We start from the raw sequence: 22,667 nt of genomic DNA, 5'->3' as shown, positions 1-22,667 counted from the left end.
TCTCGACTGGTACAATTCTTGGCTCGACAACAATCTCAACTATTTTTCCTGCTGTGAAACCTTCAAACCTTAGTAAATGTTCTCCAGTTGTTGTTGGAACCTGTGGATTTACTCTCTGCTGTTCTGTCATAAGCTGGATCCCCCATGGCAGAAGGTTTGGAGGGTTGTCTTCGATCCAAGCTGAGGAGTTGGTTCTGTGATACAACGACACACTTAGCAAGCTGTACTACAGACAATTAATGAGTTTTAGGCTGCATCCCAATTCTCCACCCTTCTCCCAAAGTGTGCACTTGCAGTCTTCCAGTCATGCATTTAAAAGTGGTGGAAACTGCCTCCAGCCAATGCTTACGGCAATCCAATGGTTTTAAATCCATGACAGTGCGTGTGCAAGTGCACACTTTGGGAGAAGGTTGGAAAATCGGGATGTAGCCTTAGACTACAATCCTGACAACGTTGTCTTGCTGCTACTGTTCAACCCATCTGTGATCATTAGATGTGAATGCCTTTAGCCTGGTCTCCAACATGATATGATCCGTTTCACTATTGTCTCACTCCATGAAAGGGGGCATATCAGTTTGGATTCTGGCCTAGAATGCCTGCAGAGCACTGCTGGAGCCCAATATACAGGGCTCAATGCTGGGAACACATACAATGCACAGTGTAAATAATGCAGTATACAAACAGGATTGTGATATTATTAGCCATGTAGCCCTGTGTCTAGAGGGAGAGAATACAAGTGGTCAGAGATAGGTAGTCAGCATTAGAGAAGGAGAGAAAAAGAGAGTGAGAGGCAGCCAATCAGAGAGAAGAGAGAGAGACACTCAGACGAAGAAGAGAGATGGAGTATAAAAGGGAGAAGAGAGAAGCAATGCCATTGTAACAGCAGTGCAGAGAAAACAGGCTTATCATTGTCCTCTGCTCTACTCTTCTCTAGTCAAGAATCTGTGATTCTACTGTACAGAACAGTGCTAGCATAAATGAACTGTTGTATAATGGACTTCAAACTCTATTCTTGTCCATCTCCACATTGTTTTCTCCCTTGGCTGTTTATCTATGTGACAGACTGTTCAGATTAATCATGCAGTTGGAAGTTATTTGTTATGGAATTGAGACCACCATGCTGGCTGCCAGTCTGTCTGCCTGTCTGTCAGTAGCAGCAGCCAAGTGTATCTGGCCTGCCAAACAACATGATGAATCACAATAAAACCATTACTCCTCATGTGTACAACATGACAGGACTATGATGACACCCCAGGTTAGTTTCCTCTGCATGTTTTTCTATTTGCAGGATAGATAGGTTTTTAAGAGGAACTTGTCCTCTCCCACAAGATGTATGTAGGTCTACTTATGTTGCCATGCAAATTCACCTATGGGGCATTTAAGGATTCAATTACATGATATTCGGCGGCAGGTAGCTTAGTGGTTAAGAGCGTTGTGCCAGTAACCGAAAGGTCGCTGGTTCTAATCCCTGAGCCGACTAGGTGAAAAATCTGTCGATGTGCCCTTGAGCAAGGCACTTAACCCTAATTGCTCCTGTAAGTCGCTCTGGATAAGAGTGTCTGCTAAATGACTAAAATGTAAAATATTCTATTCTACTCTCCACTGTTTCAAACTTCTTAAAAACCCAGACATGACAGATCGACAACTCTGTGCTCGGCTATGACCTTAGATACAGAATGGTACTGTATTGCACTACAGGCCTATGCTTTACTGAGACTGAGCAGCCATTCAGTGTATTGCGTTTGTTGCATTGTCCAGTGTGTGTAGAGGGGACGGAGGAAGGTGGAGGGGTGGACGAGCTGTTGAAGAGTATCCATGGTAACAGCTGTCCAGGAACAATATTAAGCTGAGAGTATACTGCTTTGTTCAGAGTCTGAATGGAATCCCTGGTTGTGGCAAATCACACTCTCTCTCTCTCTCTCTCTCTCTCTCACACACACACTTTAAACACACACACACAAACACTTTAAACACGCACTCATTCTATTCAAAAGGATGTAATTCAGGGAAAAGTAATATGGGGAAACTGATGTGAAACACTGGAATGAACTTCCATCAGATTAACTGTGGCAGATGTGGCAGGAAATCACGTGAACCAAACGCCTCTCTGTCTCCTCTTTTCTAAAGCCCTGCTAGACAGCTTGATTTACTGGACTGTGAAGTGTAGCTAGCTACTGTTGGTCAGGCAGTGGCAAGGAGCAGGGGAACTTCTAGGGGGGAGAACCCAGAGTTATTTAACTAAACCAATGAGATTATTCTTTCTATGTGTGTGTTTTGTATGGGATGTGTGTGTATGTGTATGTGTGTGTATTCAGTATAGAGTATGTGACTGTTTGTCCCTATACTTTATGGAATTTATGTGTGTGTCCCTGTGTGTGTGACCAAGTATCTTGGCCTGACTGTGTATATTAGCTGAAGTATGTGTTTGTATGTTCTCAGTGTGTGAGGAGATGGGAGGGAAGAAGGGAAGGAGGGAAGGAGGGAAGGAGGGAAGGAGGGAAGGGGGGAAGGAAGGGAGTCGGGAAGGAGGGAAGGGGGAAGGAGGGAAGGAGGGAAGGTGGGAAGGGGGGAAGGGGGGAAGGGGGGAAGGAGGAAGGGGGGAGGAGGGAAGGAGGGAAGGTGGGAAGGGGGGAAGGAGGGAAGGAGGGAAGGAGGGAAGGAGGGAAGGGGGAAGGGGGAAGGAGGGGAGGAGTGAAGGAGGGAAGGAAAAAGGAGGGAATTGGTGGAAGGGGGGAAGGAGGGAAGGGAGAAGGAGGGAAGGAGGGAAGGGAGAAGGAGGGAAGGAGGGAAGGGGGGAAGGGGGAAGGAGGGAAGGGGGGAAGGGGGAAGGAAGGGAGGAGTGAAGGAGGGAAGGGGGAAGGAGGGAAGGGAAGGTGGTCTGCCCTATCTATCTCTGTCCCTGGCGCGAGCCCCTTCTCCCCTCCTCCTCTCCCGTCCTCCTCTCCTTTCCTCCTCTCCTCTCCCCTCTTTGTCATTCATAGGCTGTATGCCTCTGGCACAGAACGCGCTGGCAGCCTGAGAGGCATGTGTTTTTGTTCCCCTCTTTGAAAACAGCTAGCTCCAGAATTTTGTTCTCTCTTCTAAAGAGAGCGAGAGAAAGAGAGGGAGGGCGAGAGTGGGAGAGGGAGGGAGAGAGAGGGGGAGAGGGAAGAAACTTCTTCCGACCAACAAAAACAACTGTCTTCTATATGGGATTATAAAATTGCTGTGTGTCCATTGAGAGAGAACTTGTGGGTAGATACGTTGGGGAGATACTACAAGACGGACAACTAAACAGGTGAGTGGGAGAGGAAGACGAGGGAACGGGAGAGTAGAGGAGGGGAAGGAGAGGGTGAAAAGGGGGGGGGGGGGGGTTGAGTCAGATGAGACATGTAGGAGAGAGGGGGCAAGAAGGAGTGGGTGTTGTTCTTGAAATACTGTAGAATTCATTGATGTGTGAACATTTATTTGTGCGTACTTCCTTTTGTATTGATCTTGTTCCTTGATATCCCCTTTTTATCCTCTATCCGCTCAAAGTTATACCTATTTTTACTACACACCATTTTCACTCAGAGGTATATAATGCTCTCAGATTTTGGTTAGTCTGAACTACTTTCATTAATATAACTCATAATACATCTTGTTGATCTAATATATTTTTATTGGAAAGAAGATTCAAGAAATCAAGATTAATGGTACAGAAAACAATTTTGTGTTATGACACTTTGTGCAAAATCTTTATTTATCAACTGATAATTTACGGAAATAAATTATTATTTCCATTTGTGCAGCCATTTTATCTCCCTAAAGGACCAAAGATAATTAAGTTATCGTTTGATCCCAATTCTGATTTCTCAAAGTGTCTGAATGTCAAACAATAAATTATCATTTGATTCAGATACTGATTATGTACTTCTGACAAAGTGTTGGAGCCCTTTTTTTCTAGTTGCAGGTAGAACCCTTTTGATTCCAGGTAGAACCCTTTCAGGTTCCATGTAGAATCCTTTGGTTCCACCTGGAACCAAAAAGGGTTCTCCTATGGGGACAGCCGAAGAACCCTTTTGTAACAATTTTTTATTTTTCTATCAACAATGACAAGCCACCGGGGTCTGACAACTTGGATGGAAAATTACTGAGGATAATAGCGGACGAAATTGCCACTCCTATTTGCCATATCTTCAATTTAAGCCTACTAGAAAGTGTGTGCCCTCAGGCCTGGAGGGAAGCAAAAGTCATTCCGCTACCTAAGAATAGTAAAGCCCCCTTTACTGGCTCAAATAGCCGACCAATCAGACTGTTACCAACCCTTAGTAAACTTTCTGGAAAAATTGTGTTTGACCAGATCCAATGCTATTTTACAGTAAACAAATTGACAACAGACTTTCAGCACGCTTATAGGGAAGGACATTCAACAAGCACAGCACTTACACAAATGACGGATGATTGGCTGAGAGAAATTTATGATAAAAAGATTGTGGGGGCTGTTTTGTTAGACTTCAGTGTGACTTTTGACATTATCGACCATAGTCTGCTGCTGGAAAAACGTATGTGTTATGGCTTTACACCCCCTGCTATATTGTGGATAAAGAGTTACCTGTCTAACAGAACACAGAGGGTGTTCTTTAATGGAAGCCTCTCCAATATAATCCAGGTAGAATCAGGAATTCCCCAGGGCAGCTGTCTAGGCCCCTTACTTTTTTCAGTCTTTACTATCGACATGCCACTGGCATTGAGTAAAGCCAGTGTGTCTATATATGCGGATGACTCAACACTATACATGTCAGCTACTACAGCGACTGAAATGACTGCAACACTTAACAAAGAGCTGCAGTTAGTTTCAGAATGGGTGGCAAGGAATAAGTTAGTCCTAAATATTTAAAAAACAAAAGCATTGTATTTGGGACAAATCGTTCACTAAACCCTAAACCTCAACTAAATCTTGTAATGAATAATGTGGAAATTGAGCAAGTTGAGGTGACTAAACTGCTTGGAGTAACCCTGGATTGTAAACTGTCATGGTCAAAACATGTTGATACAACGGTAGCTAAAATGGGGAGACGTCTGTCCATAATAAAGCGCTGCTCTGCCTTCTTAACAACACTGTCAACAAGGCAGGTCCTACAGGCCCTAGTTTTGTCGCACCTGGACTACTGTTCAGTCGTGTGGTCAGGTGCCACAAAGAGGGACTTAGGAAAATTGCAATTGGCTCAGAACAGGGCAGCACGGCTGGCCCTTAAATGTACACAGGGAGCTAACATTAATGATATGCATGTCAATCTCTCATGGCTCAAAGTGGAGGAGAGATTGACTTCATCTCTACTTGTTTATGTAAGAAGTGTTGACAAGCTGAATGTACAGAGGTATCTGTTTAAACTACTAGCACACAGCTCGGTCATCCATGCATACCCCACAAGACATGCCACCAGAGGTCTCTTCACAATCCCCAAATCCAGAACAGACTATGGGAGGCGCACAGTACTACATAGAGCCATGACTACATGGAACTCTATTCCACATCAGGTAACTGATGCAAGCAGTAGAATCAGATTTTAAAAAACAGATACAAATACACCTTATGGAACAGTGGGGACTGTGAAGAGACACACACACACAAGTACAGACATGTGCATATGCAAACAAACGCTAACATTCTACACACACCTACATTAAAATAACGCTGTATGGGGGTATTATACATTGTATTGTAGATATGTAGTTGTGTAATAATGTTATATGATGTACTTTTTTATATTTTGTTTTATGTGCAATGTAAGTGCCTTAATGTGTTTGGACCACAGGAAGAGTAGCTGCTGCCTTGACAACAGCTAATGGGGATCCCTAACAATATATTTTTTTTTTTTCAGTCTAGTTATATTTCAGTCTTCTGTGATGTATATAAAGTGTAATATTGGGATACAAACTCAAAATTGAAACACATTTCAACTCCATATCTGACATGGTAAAGGTGTCATTTTTTTTGTAAGCCCATTACCATGTGTGTGAGGTGTATACTTTTGTTTCTAAGTAGATTTGTTTAAGACTACCAAGAAACACTTTGTGTGACCCTGATTTAACCCACTGCAGTAAAAGGTTAATGTCCGCTCTGCCAGACACACACAGGTTCCTCAGACCCAGCGTGACCGTCCCATTTGACTATCTGGGGGCGCTGTCACTCATCTCTCAACATGATGCAACGGGACGATCTGTCTGCCATGGAGGAGTTCAGCTACACCCAGATGCCCACGCTGGAGAGAGGGGTTGGCGGGGGTACGGTGGGCCGGCGGGGGTGTGCGGAGAGGGACCGGCCGGAGAGCTACACGGTGGACGTGAGGGCCAGTGACCTGCAGCTTGCCCACTCTGAGAAGCCCATGCACCCCTGCCTCAGCTACAGGACCTGGCTCTACAGCGTCCTCATTGGGGTGAGAGGTCGGGAGGTCAAGAGTTAAAGGGTTGGACAACTCTGGTATTCTAAAAACACAGTGCTGCTGTTTTGGTTTGTCCTAGGCACTTACTGTAATTGATTACTCAATGCCATTGATTGGTTAGAGAGAGCCCACACACCTGGTTATTCCATTCACATTCTGATTTGAAGGCAGAAAAACAAGAGCATAAAATCATCCCTCAAAGGGGGGAATGTACAACATACTCCCAGGGGTGAGAGAAAAGAGAACAGGGGACAACCTTTTGGTAAGTGAACTCTCCTCTAGGCAGTTTACGTGCTAACCACTGTGTGGTGTGTGTGTGTGTGTGTGTGTGTGTGTGTGTGTGTGTGTGTGTGTGTGTGTGTATGTGCGTGTGTGCGTGCGTGCGTGTGTGTGTGTGTGGTTCACAGAGCAGTCTGTTGGTCACAGCAGGCTTCTCACTCTACCTGGGCAATGTGTTTCCTGCTGCTATGGACTACCTGCGCTGTGCTGCAGGCTCGGTGAGTGGCTATCAGCTGACCAGAGTCTGAAAACAGGCTGATCCTCATGATCGTTATTATGATTATGATCATCATCGTTACTTGTACAGTAGCTTCAAAATATAACCATTGACAGACCCTTACAAGAGCAGAGACACATGATTCTAATCATGTTCATTATAACAAAGACAAATCTCCCCAATTACAAAAACATTTAGGACCTGGTGCCTGTGAGACAGCACAGCACCGCAGGCAAGCCAATATTGAGTGTACACTACTGGTCAAAAGTTTTAGAACACCTACTCATTCAAAGGTTTTTCTATTGTCGTGTATGAAGATTATGACAAGTCTTGAGGGACAAAGAAGAACTGTTTATCTTAGTTTGAATGTAGCAGTGGGAGGGTGACGCTCCAGGGGAGACCGGTGATTGGACGAAAAAGGGAGCAACCCATTTATTGCCATTGTTTATAAGTATGGGTTAGACAAAGGAAAAGTCAGAAGCATTCAGATTAATTTGGGACGGGACTTCTCCAGACATCGCGGGTCTGTAACTTATGCTGTAACCTCGTGATATTAATAAAAGCCTCTAAAACACGGTGCAGCCTAAGCGGATTCTTTGATTGACAGCAATACCCACCAGCATTCGACGCGATACCACACTATATTTTCACTATTTTCTACATTGTAGAATAATAGTGAAGACATCAAAACTATGAAATAACACATATGGAATCATGCAGTAACCAAAAAAGTGTTAAACTAAACAAAATATATTTTATATTTGAGATTCTTCAAATAGCCACCCTTTGCCTTGATGACAGCTTTGCACACTCTTGGCATTCTCTCAACCGGCTTCACCTGGAATGCTTTTCCAACAGTCTTGAAGGAGTTCCCACATATACTGAGCACTTGTTGGCTGCTTTTCCTTCACTCTGCGGTCCGACTCATCCCAAACCATCTCAATTTGTTTGATGTCGGGGGATTGTGGAGGCCAGGTCATCTGATGCAGCACTCCATCACTCTCCTTCTTGGTAAAATAGCCCTTACACAGCCTGGAGGTGTGTTGGGTCATTGTCCTGTTGAAAAACAAATGATAGTCCCACTAAGCCCAAACCACATGGGATGGCGTATCGCTGCAGAACGCTGTGGTAGCCATAATGGTTAAGTGTGCCTTGAATTCTAAATAAATCACAGACAGTGTCACCAGCAAAGCACCCCCACACCATAACACCTCCTCCTCCATACTTTACGGTGGGAAATACACATGCGGAGATCATCTGTTCACCCACACCGCGTCTCACAAAGACACAGCGGTTGGAACCAAAAATCTCAAATTTGGACTCCAGACCAAAGGACAGATTTCCATCGGTCTAATGTCCATTGCTCGTGTTTCTTGGCCCAAGCAAGTCTCTTCTTCTTATTGGTGTCCTTTAGTAGTGGTTTCTTTGCAGCAATTCGACCACGAAGGCCTGATTCACACAGTCTCCTCTGAACAGTTGATGTTGAACTCTGTGAAGTATTTATTTGGGCTGCAATTTCTGAGGCTGGTAACTCTAATGAACTTATCCTCTGTGGCAGAGGTAACTCTGGGTCTTCCATTCCTATGGCGGTCCTCATGAGAGCCAGTTTCATCATAGCGCTTGATAGTTTTTGCAACTGCACTTGAAGAAACTTTCAAAGTTCTTGACATTTTCTGTATTGAGTGACCTTCATGTCTTAAAGTAATGATGGACTGTTGTTTCTCTTTGCTTATTTGAGCTGTTCTTGCCACAATATGGCCTTGGTCTTTTACCAAATAGGGCTATCTTCTGTATACACACATGTTAATTGAAATGCATTCCAGGTGACTACCTCATGAAGCTGGTTGAGAGAATGCCAAGAGTGTGCAAAGCTGTCATCAAGGCAAAGGGTGGCTATTTGAAGAATCTCAAATTTAAAATATATTTTGATTTGTTTTACACTTTTTTGGTTACTACATGATTCCATATTAGTTATTTCATAGTTTTGATGTCTTCACTATTATTCTACAATGTAGAAAATAGTCAAAATAAAGAAAAACCCTTGAATGAGTAGGTGTTCTAAAACTTTTGACTGGTAGTGTATGTACTATATTTGTGTAATCTTGCGTGCCAGACTTGAAAGCTACAGAGTAGTATATGCAATATTATGAGAAACTTTCATCTGGCTCTGTGAGATTAATATTTGTGTGTGTCTTTGTTTCAGAGTATCCCGGCAGCAGTTGTCAGCTTTGCCATTGCCAAAAACCATCATGTTGCAGTGAGTACACAACAAATAGGCTTACACTACTCAATGAGCAAATGTGTATTTGTTGCATGAATGTTGTCCAGGGGCCACTGAGTTAGTGCTTAATACTGTCAACATGTCCCCTTAATACTGTCAACATGTCCGTGATACAGGTGCTAATAATATATTGTACATCTGGATTGACAGGTGTCAGATTTCCAGGTGGTATTTGTGTCCACCTTTGCTGTGACGACCACCTGCCTGGTGTGGTTTGGCTGTAAGCTGGTGTTGAGTCCCTCTGCTGTCAATGTGAGTCTACAGCCGATCTGATTTTCTCATCTGTGTGTACCCTAGATATAGTTGCCGTAAGGCAAAGCTTTAAGGGGCTTCAATAGTTTGTTTGCATAATACGCTAACACCTGACTTGTATTATAATCACACACACACACCCACGTGTGTGTTGTAGGATACAGATGTTGAATGAATCTCTCTCCCTGTCTCTGACAGTCTCTCTTCCCTCCTCTGTTTCCCTCCCATGGCCTGCCGTTGTTCAGATCAACTTTAACCTCATCCTGCTGATTCTGCTGGAGGTGCTGATGGCCAGTACAGTCATCCTGTCTGCACGCTCTGCAGAGGACTGCTGTAGCCACAGGAAGGTGTGTGTGTGTGTGTTATTGTTATAGCTGGGAAACAGTATATAGTATGTGCATGTGTTGGCTGTACTGTTTTTTGTACTGTGCTGTGTAGGATTGTTTGTCTGCATGTCTCTCTCCCACTCCCTCCGCACTGTATGTTCTCTCTCTTCCTGATTCTCCCTCTCACCCACTTTGTTCCCCCTCCTTCTCTCTCCTTTTCTCTCCCTCAGCCAGTGATGTATGACGGTCCTGTGGTTCTGAGCCCAGCCATCTTTCCCACTCGACTTCTAAAGGCCTACTCTGTGAGTACATAGACACTGAGTTCATGAACGAGACACATCATTACACATTCTGCTATGTACTCCTAACAGTGGATATTTATTTTTATTTTTTTATTTCACCTTTATTTAACCAGGTAAGCCAGTTGAGAACAAGTTCTCATTTACAACTGCGACCTGGCCAAGATAAAGCAAAGCAGTGCGATAAAAACAACAACACAGAGTTACATATGGGGTAAACAAAACATAAAGTCAAAAATACAACAGAAAATATATATACAGTGTGTGCGAATGTAGTAAGTTATGGAGGTAAGGCAATAAATAGGCCATAGTGCAAAATACTTAAAATTTCGTATTAACACTGGAATGATAGATGTGCAAAAGATGATGTGCAAATAGAGATACTGGGGTGCAAATTAGCAAAATAAATAACAATATGGGGATGAGGTAGTTGGGTGGGCTAATTTCAGAATGGCTGTGTACAGGTGCAGTGATCGGTAAGCTGCTCTGACAACTGATGCTTTAAGTTAGTGAGGGAGATAAGAGTCTCCAGCTTCAGAGATTTTTGCAGTTCGTTCCAGTCATTGGCAGCAGAGAACTGGAAGGAATGGCGGCCAAAGGAGGTGTTGGCTTTGGGGATGACCAGTGAGATATACCTGCTGGAGCGCAGACTACGGGTGGGTGTTGCTATGGTGACCAGTGAGCTAAGATAAGACGGGGATTTGCCCAGCAGTGATTTATAGATGACCTGGAGCCAGTGGGTTTGGCGACGAATATGTAGTGAGGGCCAGCCAACAAGAGCGTACAGGTCACAATGGTGGGTAGTATATGGGGCTTATAATGTTTGTACATTGAAACATCACACATACACCGGCTACATTGTTGTTCATCACTTACACCAGTGTTGATATGGCATCCCAATAGTCACTGCTGTTTTCTGACAGGTGATTGAGGTGATAGTAGGAATCACTTACACTAGTGTTGATATGGCATCCCAATAGTCACTGCTGTTTTCTGACAGGTGATTGAGGTGATAGTAGGAATCTCGTCCGTGTTTGGTGGTATCATCGCTCTCAACATGGACCTCTTGCTCCCTGGCCCATACCTGTCTGTCACCTTTTTCTGGATCTTAGTGGCTGTGAGTTAAGCTGCATGTGTTACAATTGGTCTATATAACAGTGGTTCCAAAATGTTTTGTACCCCACCAAAGAGACAAATTGTTTCCAGACACATCCCAGTCTTTATGCATGACCCAATAGTCTGCCTGACTCAGCAATGGGTGAAAGACTGAATCACCTGTGCCTCTATTTTGGTCCCTGTCTCTGCAGTGTTTCCCCAGTGCCATTGCCAGCCATGTCGTGGCAGAATACCCCAACAAGTGTCTGGTAAGTTTCTAAAGGTTATGTATTCTGGACAGGCGTCATGCTCAACCATTGCCCCACTGAAGACTATCTATCCCCCCCCGCCTCTCAGGTGGAGATGCTGATTGCCATCAGCAGTGTGACGTCCCCGCTTCTCTTCTCAGCCTCAGGCTTTCTCTCCTGCAGTGTGCTCAGTTTCATTGACATCTTCCTGCATGAGGTGCCTACAGCCAAGGTGAGCTGCCTAGTGCTCGTGATACTGTAGGTAGAGTCTGTGTAAATAGGATGAGTTCAGTAGGACTGCCTCAGGTCAGCCTCCAACTCAAAGTCATTGTCACTTGTGAGTCCAACATTTTTGAGAAAAGATATAACTAATGACCATCTAGAAATTCAATGAAATGTAAAATCATACAGAGCTTTTCATGTGGTGGTTGTAACTCAGATAGTGAGTGAATCCAAAGTTTTGAGAAAGAGACATTCAACATGCTCAAGAATGGCTCTGTGGTTGTAACTCAGATGGTGTTCCAATACAATATGTATGTGTGTATCCCTAGCAATCGTATGAGATCCTGCTGCTAATTCTGATGGTGCTGCTGCTGGTGCAGGCAGTTCTGACTCTGGCCACAGTGGTGCACTGTGCCTCCTACAAGAGCCAACTCCGCATGGGGGCTCCAGAGTGGGATGACAGCCTGCAGCTCCCAGCCCTCCACTCAGAGGTACACACACATACAGTAGATGCTGTTCACACAGACATACAGATTCACATAGACATGCAGATTCACACAGACATGCAGATTCACACAGACATGCAGATTCACACAGACATGCAGATTCAAACAGACATGCAGATTCACACAGACATGCAGATTCACACAGACATGCAGATTCACACAGACATGCAGATTCACACAGACATGCAGATTCACACAGACATGCAGATTCACACAGACATGCAGATTCACACAGACATGCAGATTCACATAGATGTAAGGGTCGGTGTGAGGTATGTCCCAGGTGCGGTGCAGGATAGACAGTAGGCAACGATGGTGAAACAAGGATCTTTCCTGGTGGTCCAAAAGCCAGGATACAAAACAACGGACTATACACGAAACAAATGAGGAGCATATAGGTCTCCAAAAAACAGGCTGACAGCAAACAATACGAAATACTAGCTCTGACTGGAAAAACACAATGACACAGCTAGAACACTTCTCGAGTACCTGTAACTCCGTCACGTGATCCGACACTGATACGTACTGCTTGACATCAAGGAACTAGCAGAGAAAACTGAGCAAGGGAACACAGGGAAGTGAGGGCATAAATACACAAGTGAATCAGATAGCCACAGGTGACACAAATAGGCAGATAATTAGTCCCGACTGTGAGTGAGGAGGTGGCTATGGTTGTCGGAGGATGACACCTAGTGGGTCGCTCCGGAACTGCGACCCACTCCTGTAACACATAGACATGAAGATTCACATAGACATGAAGATTCACACAGACATGAAGATTCCCATAGACATGAAGATTCCCATTGACATGAAGATTCCCATAGACATGAAGATTCCCATAGACATGAAGATTCCCATAGACATGAAGATTCCCATTGACATGAAGATTCCCACAGATATGAACTAGGACCAACACTCTCCTATTGCGCTGCACACACTGCATACAGTCTCTCTCTCCCCTCTCTCTCTCTTTCTCTCTCGCTCTCTTTCTCCCTCTTGCTGCCTCTCTCTCAAACACGCATGCACGCACGCACGCACACACACACATCTTTAGCAGATGAGATGTTGTGCTCTTTGACTCACTGATGAAGGTTCACTGATGAAGAGTCACTGATGAAGAGTCACTGATACTTTGACATACTGAGGTGAGAGATGCACCAGCTCTCTGGGAATGCCACTGACGTCTGAGGAGGTGTGAGGCTTATATCTAAGCTGGTCATTCATGGAGAAACAGTATGTTGTGCATTGACGGCGTGTAGACTGCAGTGACAAAGTACTGTATAACTGTCTCTGCTCTGTCTCTCAATTTTATTTTCCAACTTCTCTTCTCTCCTCTCCTTTCCTATCCATCCCCTCTTCCCTCTCCCCTCTTCCCTCCCTCCATCTTGTTCACTCAGCAACAAGCATCCAACGGAACACTGCGGGACTTTGACAAAGACAAGGCCTGGAAGGCGGTCGTGGTCCAAATGGCACAGTGAACAGAGGAGGAGGAGGAGGAGGAGGAGGAGGAGGAGGAGTAGGAGGAGGAGGACAAAACAGACAGACAGGGGAGAGGAAGAAAAAAGAAATAATGAATACCGGTAGTCAGTTTCACTGTCAGAGAAAAGAAAAAGGAAGGAGGAAAAATAAAGAATGCAAGATGAAAAAGGGAGAGAAAGGGGGAGCAAGGACGAGAGGAGGACAAATGAGTGAGAGAATGGAGAGGAGGGATACAGAAGGAAGTGTGTGATGTCATAAGCATTCACATCTCTCTGAGGTCTACATTTTAAAACTTGCTATATCAATCTCCTTACTGTAGGCAATTGGGTACTCTTATGCTTCTTTGTATTGTATTTGCAGCTTAGTATTCTTTGTCTATATGTAGTTATCTTTATACATAGGGCTATAGGTCTAATTGATATTGACATGGAGATTTGTATACAGTATACAACAGACATTTAGTTTTCTACTATAAACTATTGTGCCTTTTAGATACAGTTGTTGATTGTATTCCTGTCATGTAGACAAATAAAACTGTTTATATACCATCATGTCACTTCACCATTTTATGAATGATCATATCTATCGATCCCCTTTTCTGGCTGGCACGTGCTGAAGCACCAAGAAGACTATGCTATTGACTTGTCTTTGTGGTCAGAATGTACGAATGACACAACATACTCAACTCAGCTTTTTAAGTTGGGATGCAATGTTCAGCAAATAGCAGTGTCATATGCGACTGTGAGAAAACAAATTTGGTTGTTGGTGGGGAATTGCTTAACACTTGAGTTCCTTCCTTCAATAATATCTGGAAATGCTGTGAATTACTGTACCATTTGTTTTAATCCATACTGAGCAAAAATATAAACGCGACATGCAACAATTTGTTACAGTTCATATAAGGAAATCAGTCAATTGAAATAAATTAATTAGTCCCTAATCTATGGATTTCACATGACTGGGCAGTGGCACAGCCATGGATGGGCCTGGGAGGGCATAGGCCCACCCACTTGGGAGCCAGACCCACCCACTGAGGAGCCAAGCCCAGCCAATCAGAATTGGTTTTTCCCCACAAAAGGGCTTTATTACAGACATACTCCTCAGTTTCATCAGGTCCTAGGCTGGCGTGGTTACACGTGGTGGGACGTACTTCCACATTCTCTAAAATGACGTTGGAGGCAGCTTATGGTAGAGAAATTAATATTAAATTATCTGGCAACAGTTCTGGTGGACATCTGCTGTCAGCATGCCAATTGCACGCTCCCTCAAAACTTGAGACATCTGTGGCATTGTGTTGTGTGACAAAACTGTACATTTTAGAGTGGCCTTTTATTTGTCAAATCAAATGTTATTTGTCACATGTGCCGAATACAACAGGTGTAGACCTGTTGTCGTGCCCTCTTCACGACTGTCTTGGTCTGTTTGGACCATGTTAGTTTGTTGGTGATGTGGACACCAAGGAACTTGAAGCGCTCAACCTGCTCCACTACAGCCCCGTCGGTGCTCAGCCCTCCTTTTTCCTGTAGTCCACGATCATCTCCTTTGTCTTGCTCACGTTGAGGGAGAGGTTGTTGTCCTGGAACCACACTGCCAGGTCTCTGACCTCCTCCCTAAAGGCTGTCTCATCGTTGTCGGTGATCAGGCGTACCAGTGTTGTGTCGTCAGCAAACTTGATGATGGTGATGGAGTCATGCTTGGCCACTCAGTCATGGGTGAACAGGGAGTACAGGAGGGGACTAAGCACGCACGCCTGAGGGGCCCCCGTGTTGAAGATCAGCGTGTTGTTGCCTACCCTCACCACCTGGGGGTGGCCCGTCAGGAAGTCCAGGATCCAGTTGCAGAGGGAGGTGTTTAATCCCAGGGTCCTTAGCATAGGGGTGAGCTTTGAGGGCACTATGGTGTTGAACGCTGAGCTGTAGTCAATGAACAGCATTCTCGCGTAGCTGTTCCTTTTGTCCAGGTGGGAAAGGGCAGTGTTGAGTGCAATAGAGATCGTGTCATCTGTTGGGGTGGTATGCAAATCGGAGTGGGTCTAGGGTTTCTGGGATGATGGTGTTGATGTGAGCCATGACCAGCCTTTCAAAGCACTTCATGGCTACAGACGTGAGTGCCATGGGTCGGTAGACATTTAGGCAGGTTACTTTGGTGTTCTTGGGCACACCCCAGCACAAGGTGCACCTGTGTAAAGATCATGCTGTTTAATCAGCTTCTTGATATGCCACACCTGTCAGGTGGATGGATTATCTTGGCAAATGAGAAATACTCACTAACAGGGATGTAAACAAATTTGTGCACAACAGTTTAGATAAATAAGCTTTTTGTGAGTATGGAACATTTCTGGGATCTTTTATTTCAGCACATGAAACATGGGACCAACACTTTACATGTTGCATTTATATTTTTGTTCAGGATAAATCATAGCCTATTCCCACTTGATATGCTCTTTGTTGTTTCAGCACCAAGGACATTTTTATATTTTTATATTTTATTTATTTCACCTTTATTTAACCAGGTAAGCCAATTGAGAACAAGTTCTCATTTACAACTGCGACCTGGCCAAGATAAAGCAAAGCAGTGCGATAAAAACAACAACAACACAGAGTTACATATGGAATAAACTAAACATACAGTCAATAACACAATAGAAAATCTATATACAGTGTGTGCAAATGTAGTAAATAGGCCATAGTGCAAAATAATTACAATTTAGTATTAACACTGGAGTGATAGATGTGCAGAAGATGATGTGCAAATAGAGATACTGGGGTGCAAATGAGCAAAATAAATAACAGTGTAAATAACAATATGGGGAGGAGGTAGTTGGGTGGGCTAATTACAGATGGGCTGTGTACAGGTGCAGTGACCGGTAAGCTGCTCTGACAACTGATGCTTAAAGATAGTGAGGGAGATAAGTGTCTCCAGCTTCAGAGATTTTTGCAGTTCGTTCCAGTCATTTGCAGCAGAGAACTGGAAGGAATGGCGACCAAAGGAGGTGTTGGCTTTGGGGATGACCAGTGAGATATAAATGCTGGAGCGCAGACTACGGGTGGGTGTTGCTATGGTGACCAATGAGCTAAGATAAGGCGGGGATTTGCCTAGAAGAGATTTATAGATGACCTGGAGCCAGTGGGTTTGGCGACGAATATGTAGTGAGGGCCAGCCAACGAGAGCGTACAGGTCACAGTGGTGGGTAGAATATGGGGCTTTGGTGACAAAACGGATGGCACTGTGATAGACTACATCCAATTTGCTGAGTAGAGTGTTGGAAGCTATTTTGTAAATGACATCGCCGAAGTCAAGGATCGGTAGGATAGTCAGTTTTATGAGGGCATGTTTAGCAGCATGAGTGAAGGAGGCTTTGTTGCGAAATAGGAAGCCGAGTCTACATTTACATTTTTAGTCACTTAGCAGACGCTCTTATCCAGAGCAATTAGGGTTAAGTGCCTTGCTCAAGGGCACATCGACATATTTTTCACGTAGTCGGCTCGGGGATTAGAACCAGCGACCTTTTGGTTACTGGCACAACGCTCTTAACCACTAAGCTACCTGCCGCCCTTGATTTAACTTTGGATTGGAGATGCTTAATGTGAGTCTGGAAGGAGAGTTTACGGTCTAACCAGACACCTAGGTATTTGTAGTTGTCCACATAGCCTAGCCTATTCATCAAAAGTGCATGCAATTCTCACCAGCGGATCAAAACATAGATGAAGCCTTTTTATGTAAAGTCCAATCCATAAAAAAAGAAGAACATTGCCTCAAGCAACTGCCACTTGTGACAACACATTAGTCTCTTTGGTCACCATTGCGACGCTGCAGTGGCGGAGAGGAGACCCTATATTTGGATGCAGTCGTGAGGAGCGCCACCTAACCGGCGAAAACCGGCTAGTAACCTGACTTGTCCTTGAACGGAGTCCGGAACGCGCCCGCCTAGGCTTGGCTTCGCGTTCGCAGAGCCACTTGCTGGCTTGCTATCGATCTGACATGTACGGGAGTCTTGCCAGAAACTGCCTTCATATAATAGCCAGACGCACCACACACCTGAGCTCAAAACAAAGCAGCACGCCTTGCCCTTAACTGCACACACAGAACTAACATCAACAACATGCATGATAGTCTTTCATGGTTGAGGGTTGAGGAGAAATTGACTACTTCTCTTCTATTCTTTTGAAGAAACATTTGTGTGTTGAAAATGCCTAACCACTTGTACAATCTATTTGCATACACTTCAAACAGACATACATACCCCACCAGACATGCTACTATGGTTTCTTCACCATACCCAAACCAAAAAAGATATCATGCATTGCTCAGTTATATATAGAGCCATGTTATCATGGAAAGCTCTGCCACCAGAGGTTACTTGAGCAAAAAGCAAGTTTAGCTTTAGAAAACAGATAAAAAACATATTGTTTCACAGCGCCTCTCCTAATTCTAAAGATCAAATTTAAGTGTACTGCATATAAGAATATGAATATGCATATATGAATTGTGTGTAAATAGTATTTTTGTTGTCTCTTGGAGTCTTTCCAATAAATAACTCTTATTTAAACATTTTATTTGGAATTTAATGTAATATATTATGTTGTTCTTGTCTATAATATACTTTGTCATGTATTTGTAGCCTACGTTTTATGTGGACCCCAGGAAGAGTAGCTGCTACATGTGCAGTAGCTAATGTTGATCCTGATAAACTAAACTAAACTTAACCGTTTTAAATTTAAACTTCAATGGGGTGACGTCAGAGTTGGGACGTCCCAAGGATCCCGTTTAGACAACACCCAAGGTGTCGCGTTTGTTTCCCTATCTAAAGATCACAACCCGTTGTCCGGGTTTTCACAACACAGTCAACGATACATCTAAATCAGGATTTGTCGTTTCAATTTAGGCAAGGAGCGTGGAAGCAATAATTACTTGAATCCTAATGCATTATTGCATCTTTGGTTCTGAAGAGAGGCGAGAGACAAAACCGGGAGGGGAGGGTGAGGAGGGGTGAAGGCAGAACAAACCGGTGTGCCCTGATAGACGCTGTAGCGACTCGCCCGCACTGCAGATTAACTCTTAGCACGCCGAGGATGCACAGGACCGGTGAGTACATTATTTCCTCTCTTTGTGTAAATGGCCGAATTTGAATCCACAGTGGATTCTCGGGCTGATGTATTTTCCTTATGGATGGACCCTGAATTCCCAGTGCATGTCACCAATATGGACAGATGGACTGCAGCTAATACAGGTATCCTATTGAATCTCACAGATCTGAAAGTCTAGTACGAGTCCTTACTACACCCCTCTCAGACTCACACACTCAGATCTTCAGCATCCTATCTACATTTCAGGAGCTGTCCACCGCTCCAAGTGCTGAAACGGCGTGCACATTAGTTGACTTACAGCAGAGTGTTTTGTGCACTGCTCCTTTGATGTAAAGTAGCCAATAGCCTGTGGAGGACTAGTCGAACCAACAGTGCGGCATGTTTGAGAATGACTCTTGGGAAATGTCACTAGACTAGTAGAGGAAACCCTATAATATCATATGATAGCCTGTAGGTAGCATATAAGCATAACCACAATGGCTTCATTGTTATGTTATTGGAGCCTTTTGTTTAGCAAGGGAGTTGCATTCGGTGTAGTATGGGTAGCCTAATCGCTATTGTTTGCAGGGCTAACTGTCTTTTTAAGTTTGCTCAACCTGTTTTTTGTGCACTTGAAGAAGGCTAGCCTATAACAGATTGAATTAGAGTTAAATACCGGGGATTGTTGATGTAAGATTACACCATTCGCCATGCTCACTTTACAAGAAGAGTAGCTTGTTCTGGGGTTTTTGGAAGGAGGCCAATCTATAAATTCAGGATCACACTCGGAATGGATGTTCACTAATGCTCAAAATGATGAGGACCGGTGAGAGTACTTGAAAGATCACACAGTTCCACTCACTTTCCTTTATACATACAGTGAATTGTGTTAACCACTTCAGCAAAAGTGAGTCTACACCAACAGAGTCTGTCTATAGAACAGGGACAGCTATAACCAAACATGTGGTTTACTGTAGCTAGTGAATGTGGGTATCCCTTTTAAACACTGTTCAACTGTGGGGCATAAACTGTTGTAGGACTTTTGCCAAGGGCTCACCACTGCCAGAAGCTGAGTGTCTGAAATGTGATATTGTCCCCTACAAGACTACATTGATTTACAATTGGCAACTGTTGGTTGTAAACCAGATATTTGGACTTGTGGGACAAACATTTACCAGAATCATCAGGCCATAAATGTGGCCTACACCTGTAGCCTAAAGAAAATATTGTTTTATGTTAAGGACATTTTTGTGCGCAAGTTGAACCAGCCCTTTCACCTCTGTCTCAGGGCTTTCTCCTTCCGTGATCCAAGGGTCCAACAAAGATGGACCTTTGCTCTGCATCTTCGCTCCGGGGTGAAGTTTCCCCTAGTAGGTACAGATCTAAGATCAACTTCCCGTCCCCCAATCCGAACCTTAGCTATTAGTGGGGAAAATGCTAAACTGACCCCAGATCAGCATCTAGGGGCAACTTCACCCTACACCTATATCTTCAAACTTAGTAAAAGGGTGTTATCTATTCATCCTTACAGGTCAGTACTGTCGCTACATATGACTAATGTTTCATTACTAGCGGCTTGACAAGTTGACAGTTTATCTAACAATGATTTATTTCAGATACTTTTACAGTAGATGAACTTCATTCTATTCTACATATTGCAGTATGTCATGCTCAGATATATTCCATTTGTCATCATGAATTGTATCATGCATACGCTGAAAAATGTAATGCTTGAGTGCATTCAACAGTAAAAAAGCAGAAACGGTATTATTGGAGGGCATAATAGAGCATAATTCTCTGAAAACCATATTGTCATAATATTAATGATTGGTCTCAGCTAGGGGCAGGGAGGGGATGGTCCGGGAAGCCATTTTATGGAGTAAGTCATGATTCAAACAATCCAGTTAGTAGACAGGTTTCCCGTCCCTTTGTCCTTGCACAATGTAATCATTACAGTCTCTCTTCCCCTCTATCTGCAGACTGAATGGGCCTGCTTCTGTGTGGCTCAGGGAATAGAGTTATTTATGCCTGATTGAGAGAGAATGAAGAGGGAGAAAGAGATAGAGAGAGCAAGAGATGGAAAGAGAGGGAGAGAGAGTAAGATGGAGAGAAAGAGGGAAAGAGAGTAAGATGGAGAGAAAGAGAGGGAAAGAGAGTAAGATGGAGAGAAAGAGAGGGAGAGAGAGTAAGATGGAGAGAAAGATAGGGAAAGAGAGTAAGATGGAGAGAAAGAGAGGGAAAGAGAGTAAGATGGAGAGAAAGAGAGGGAGAGAGAGTAAGATGGAGAGAAAGAGAGGGGAGGGATGTTTGCGGTGGGGTGAGCTGGGATGATGTGATCACAATCCTCTCGAAGGACATTCACGTAACCTTCCTGTAGTGAGCATGCAGCAGCAGCAACCCCTTCCTCACTTGCCGAGTGCAGCAGTGGCAATGGGATACACAAACACATGCATGCACATCTGCACACACACACACACACACACATACACACACACAGGCATGCACATCTGCACACACACACACACACACAGGCATGCACATCTGCACACACATACACACACACACACACAGACATGCACATCTGCACACACACACACACACAGGCATGCACATCTGCACACACATACACATACACACACACAGACATGCACATCTGCACACACACACACACACACAAAGCATTAAGAAGCATCGACGACAGGTGTCCTGGAGTCTAACATTTGACATCCCCAGGTTAGACATAGTGTTCAATAAAGATAATGATGTCTCACAGCTCCAGGGGGAATGATTTCAAATCAAATCAATGTTTATTGGTCATGTACACAGAATTGCAGATGTTATTGCAAGTGCAGCGAAATGCTTGTGTTTCTAGCTCCAACAGTGCAGTAAAACCTAGCAATTAAAAAAGACCTACAAATAAATAAATAACAATACATACATAATCCAGAAAAATAAAAAAATAAGTTATGTAGTATGAGCTACTAGAATACAGTATATACATATAAAGTGGAAGAAACAGTATGTAAACATTATAAAAGTAACCAGTGACTCTATGTACATACAGTGCATTCGGAAAGTATTCAGACCCCTGACTTTTTCCACATTTTGTTACGTTACTACCTTATTCTAAAATGTCCTCATAATACCCCATAATGACAAAGCAAAAACAGGTATTTAGACATTTTGGCAAATGTATAATTTTTTTTTTTTTAAATACCTTATTTACATAAGTATTCAGACCCTTCGCTATGAGACTCGAAATTGAGCTCAGGTACATCCTGTTTCCATTGATCATCCTTGAGATGTTTTTAAAACATGATTGGAGTCCACCTGTGGTAAATTCAATTGATTGGACATGATTTGGAAAGGCACACACCTGTCTAAATAATGTCCCACAGTTGACAATGCATGTCAGAGCAAAAACCAAGCCATGAGATCGAAGGAATTGTCCCTAGAGCTCAGAGTCAGGATTGTGTCATGGCACAGATCTGGGGAAGGGTACCAAAAAATGTCTGCAGCATTGAAGGTCCCCAAGAACACAGTGGCCTCCATCATTCTTAAATGGAAGAAGTTTGGAACCACCAAGACTCTTCCTAGAGCTGGGCGCCCAGCCAAACTGAGCAATCGGGGGAGAAGGGCCTTGGTCAGGGAGGTGACCAAGAACCGGATGGTCACTCTGACAGAGCTCCAGAGTTCCTCTGTGGAGATGGGAGAACCTTCCAGAAGGACAACCATCTCTGCAGTACTCCACCAATCAGGTCTTTATGGTAGAGTGGTCAGGCGGAAGCCACTCCTTAATAAAAGGCACATGACAGCCCGCTTGGAGTTTGCCAAAAGGCACCTAAAGGACTCTCAGACCATGAGAAACAAGATTCTCTGGTCTGATGAAACCAAGATTTAACTCTTTGGCCTGAATGCCAAGCATGACGTCTGGAGGAAACCTGGCACCATCGCTATGGTGAAGCATGGTGGTGGCAGCATCATCCTGTGGAG

General features: G+C 43.9%; 1 protein-coding gene across 1 annotated transcript; it reads left to right on the top strand.

The window, feature by feature from the left end:
- Window positions 1-3,113: 3,113 nt before the first annotated feature.
- Window positions 3,114-14,158, top strand: LOC311137401 (membrane protein MLC1-like). Its single transcript, XM_084171868.1, has 12 exons — window positions 3,114-3,277; window positions 6,090-6,398; window positions 6,812-6,901; window positions 9,104-9,157; window positions 9,332-9,433; window positions 9,679-9,780; window positions 9,990-10,061; window positions 11,059-11,175; window positions 11,366-11,422; window positions 11,511-11,633; window positions 11,953-12,114; window positions 13,527-14,158. Exons 2-12 carry the CDS (start codon window positions 6,165-6,167, stop codon window positions 13,605-13,607), a joined length of 1,194 nt encoding a protein of 397 aa, XP_084027994.1. The 5' UTR covers window positions 3,114-3,277; window positions 6,090-6,164; the 3' UTR covers window positions 13,608-14,158.
- Window positions 14,159-22,667: the final 8,509 nt, after the last annotated feature.

The sequence above is a fragment of the Coregonus lavaretus genome (genome assembly GCF_964263955.1).
Source record: "Coregonus lavaretus genome assembly, chromosome: 11".
NCBI lineage: Eukaryota > Metazoa > Chordata > Actinopteri > Salmoniformes > Salmonidae > Coregonus > Coregonus lavaretus.
This window is presented reverse-complemented; position numbering and strand designations above follow the sequence as displayed.

Bases quoted from the DNA above. Each gene is read 5' to 3' on its own strand.
- LOC311137401 (XM_084171868.1), top strand. From the start codon at position 6,165: ATGATGCAACGGGACGATCTGTCTGCCATGGAGGAGTTCAGCTACACC. The intron at 9,158-9,331 runs GTGAGTACACAA...CTGGATTGACAG, and splicing joins CCAAAAACCATCATGTTGCA to GTGTCAGATTTCCAGGTGGT. The intron at 9,434-9,678 runs GTGAGTCTACAG...GCCGTTGTTCAG, and splicing joins TGAGTCCCTCTGCTGTCAAT to ATCAACTTTAACCTCATCCT.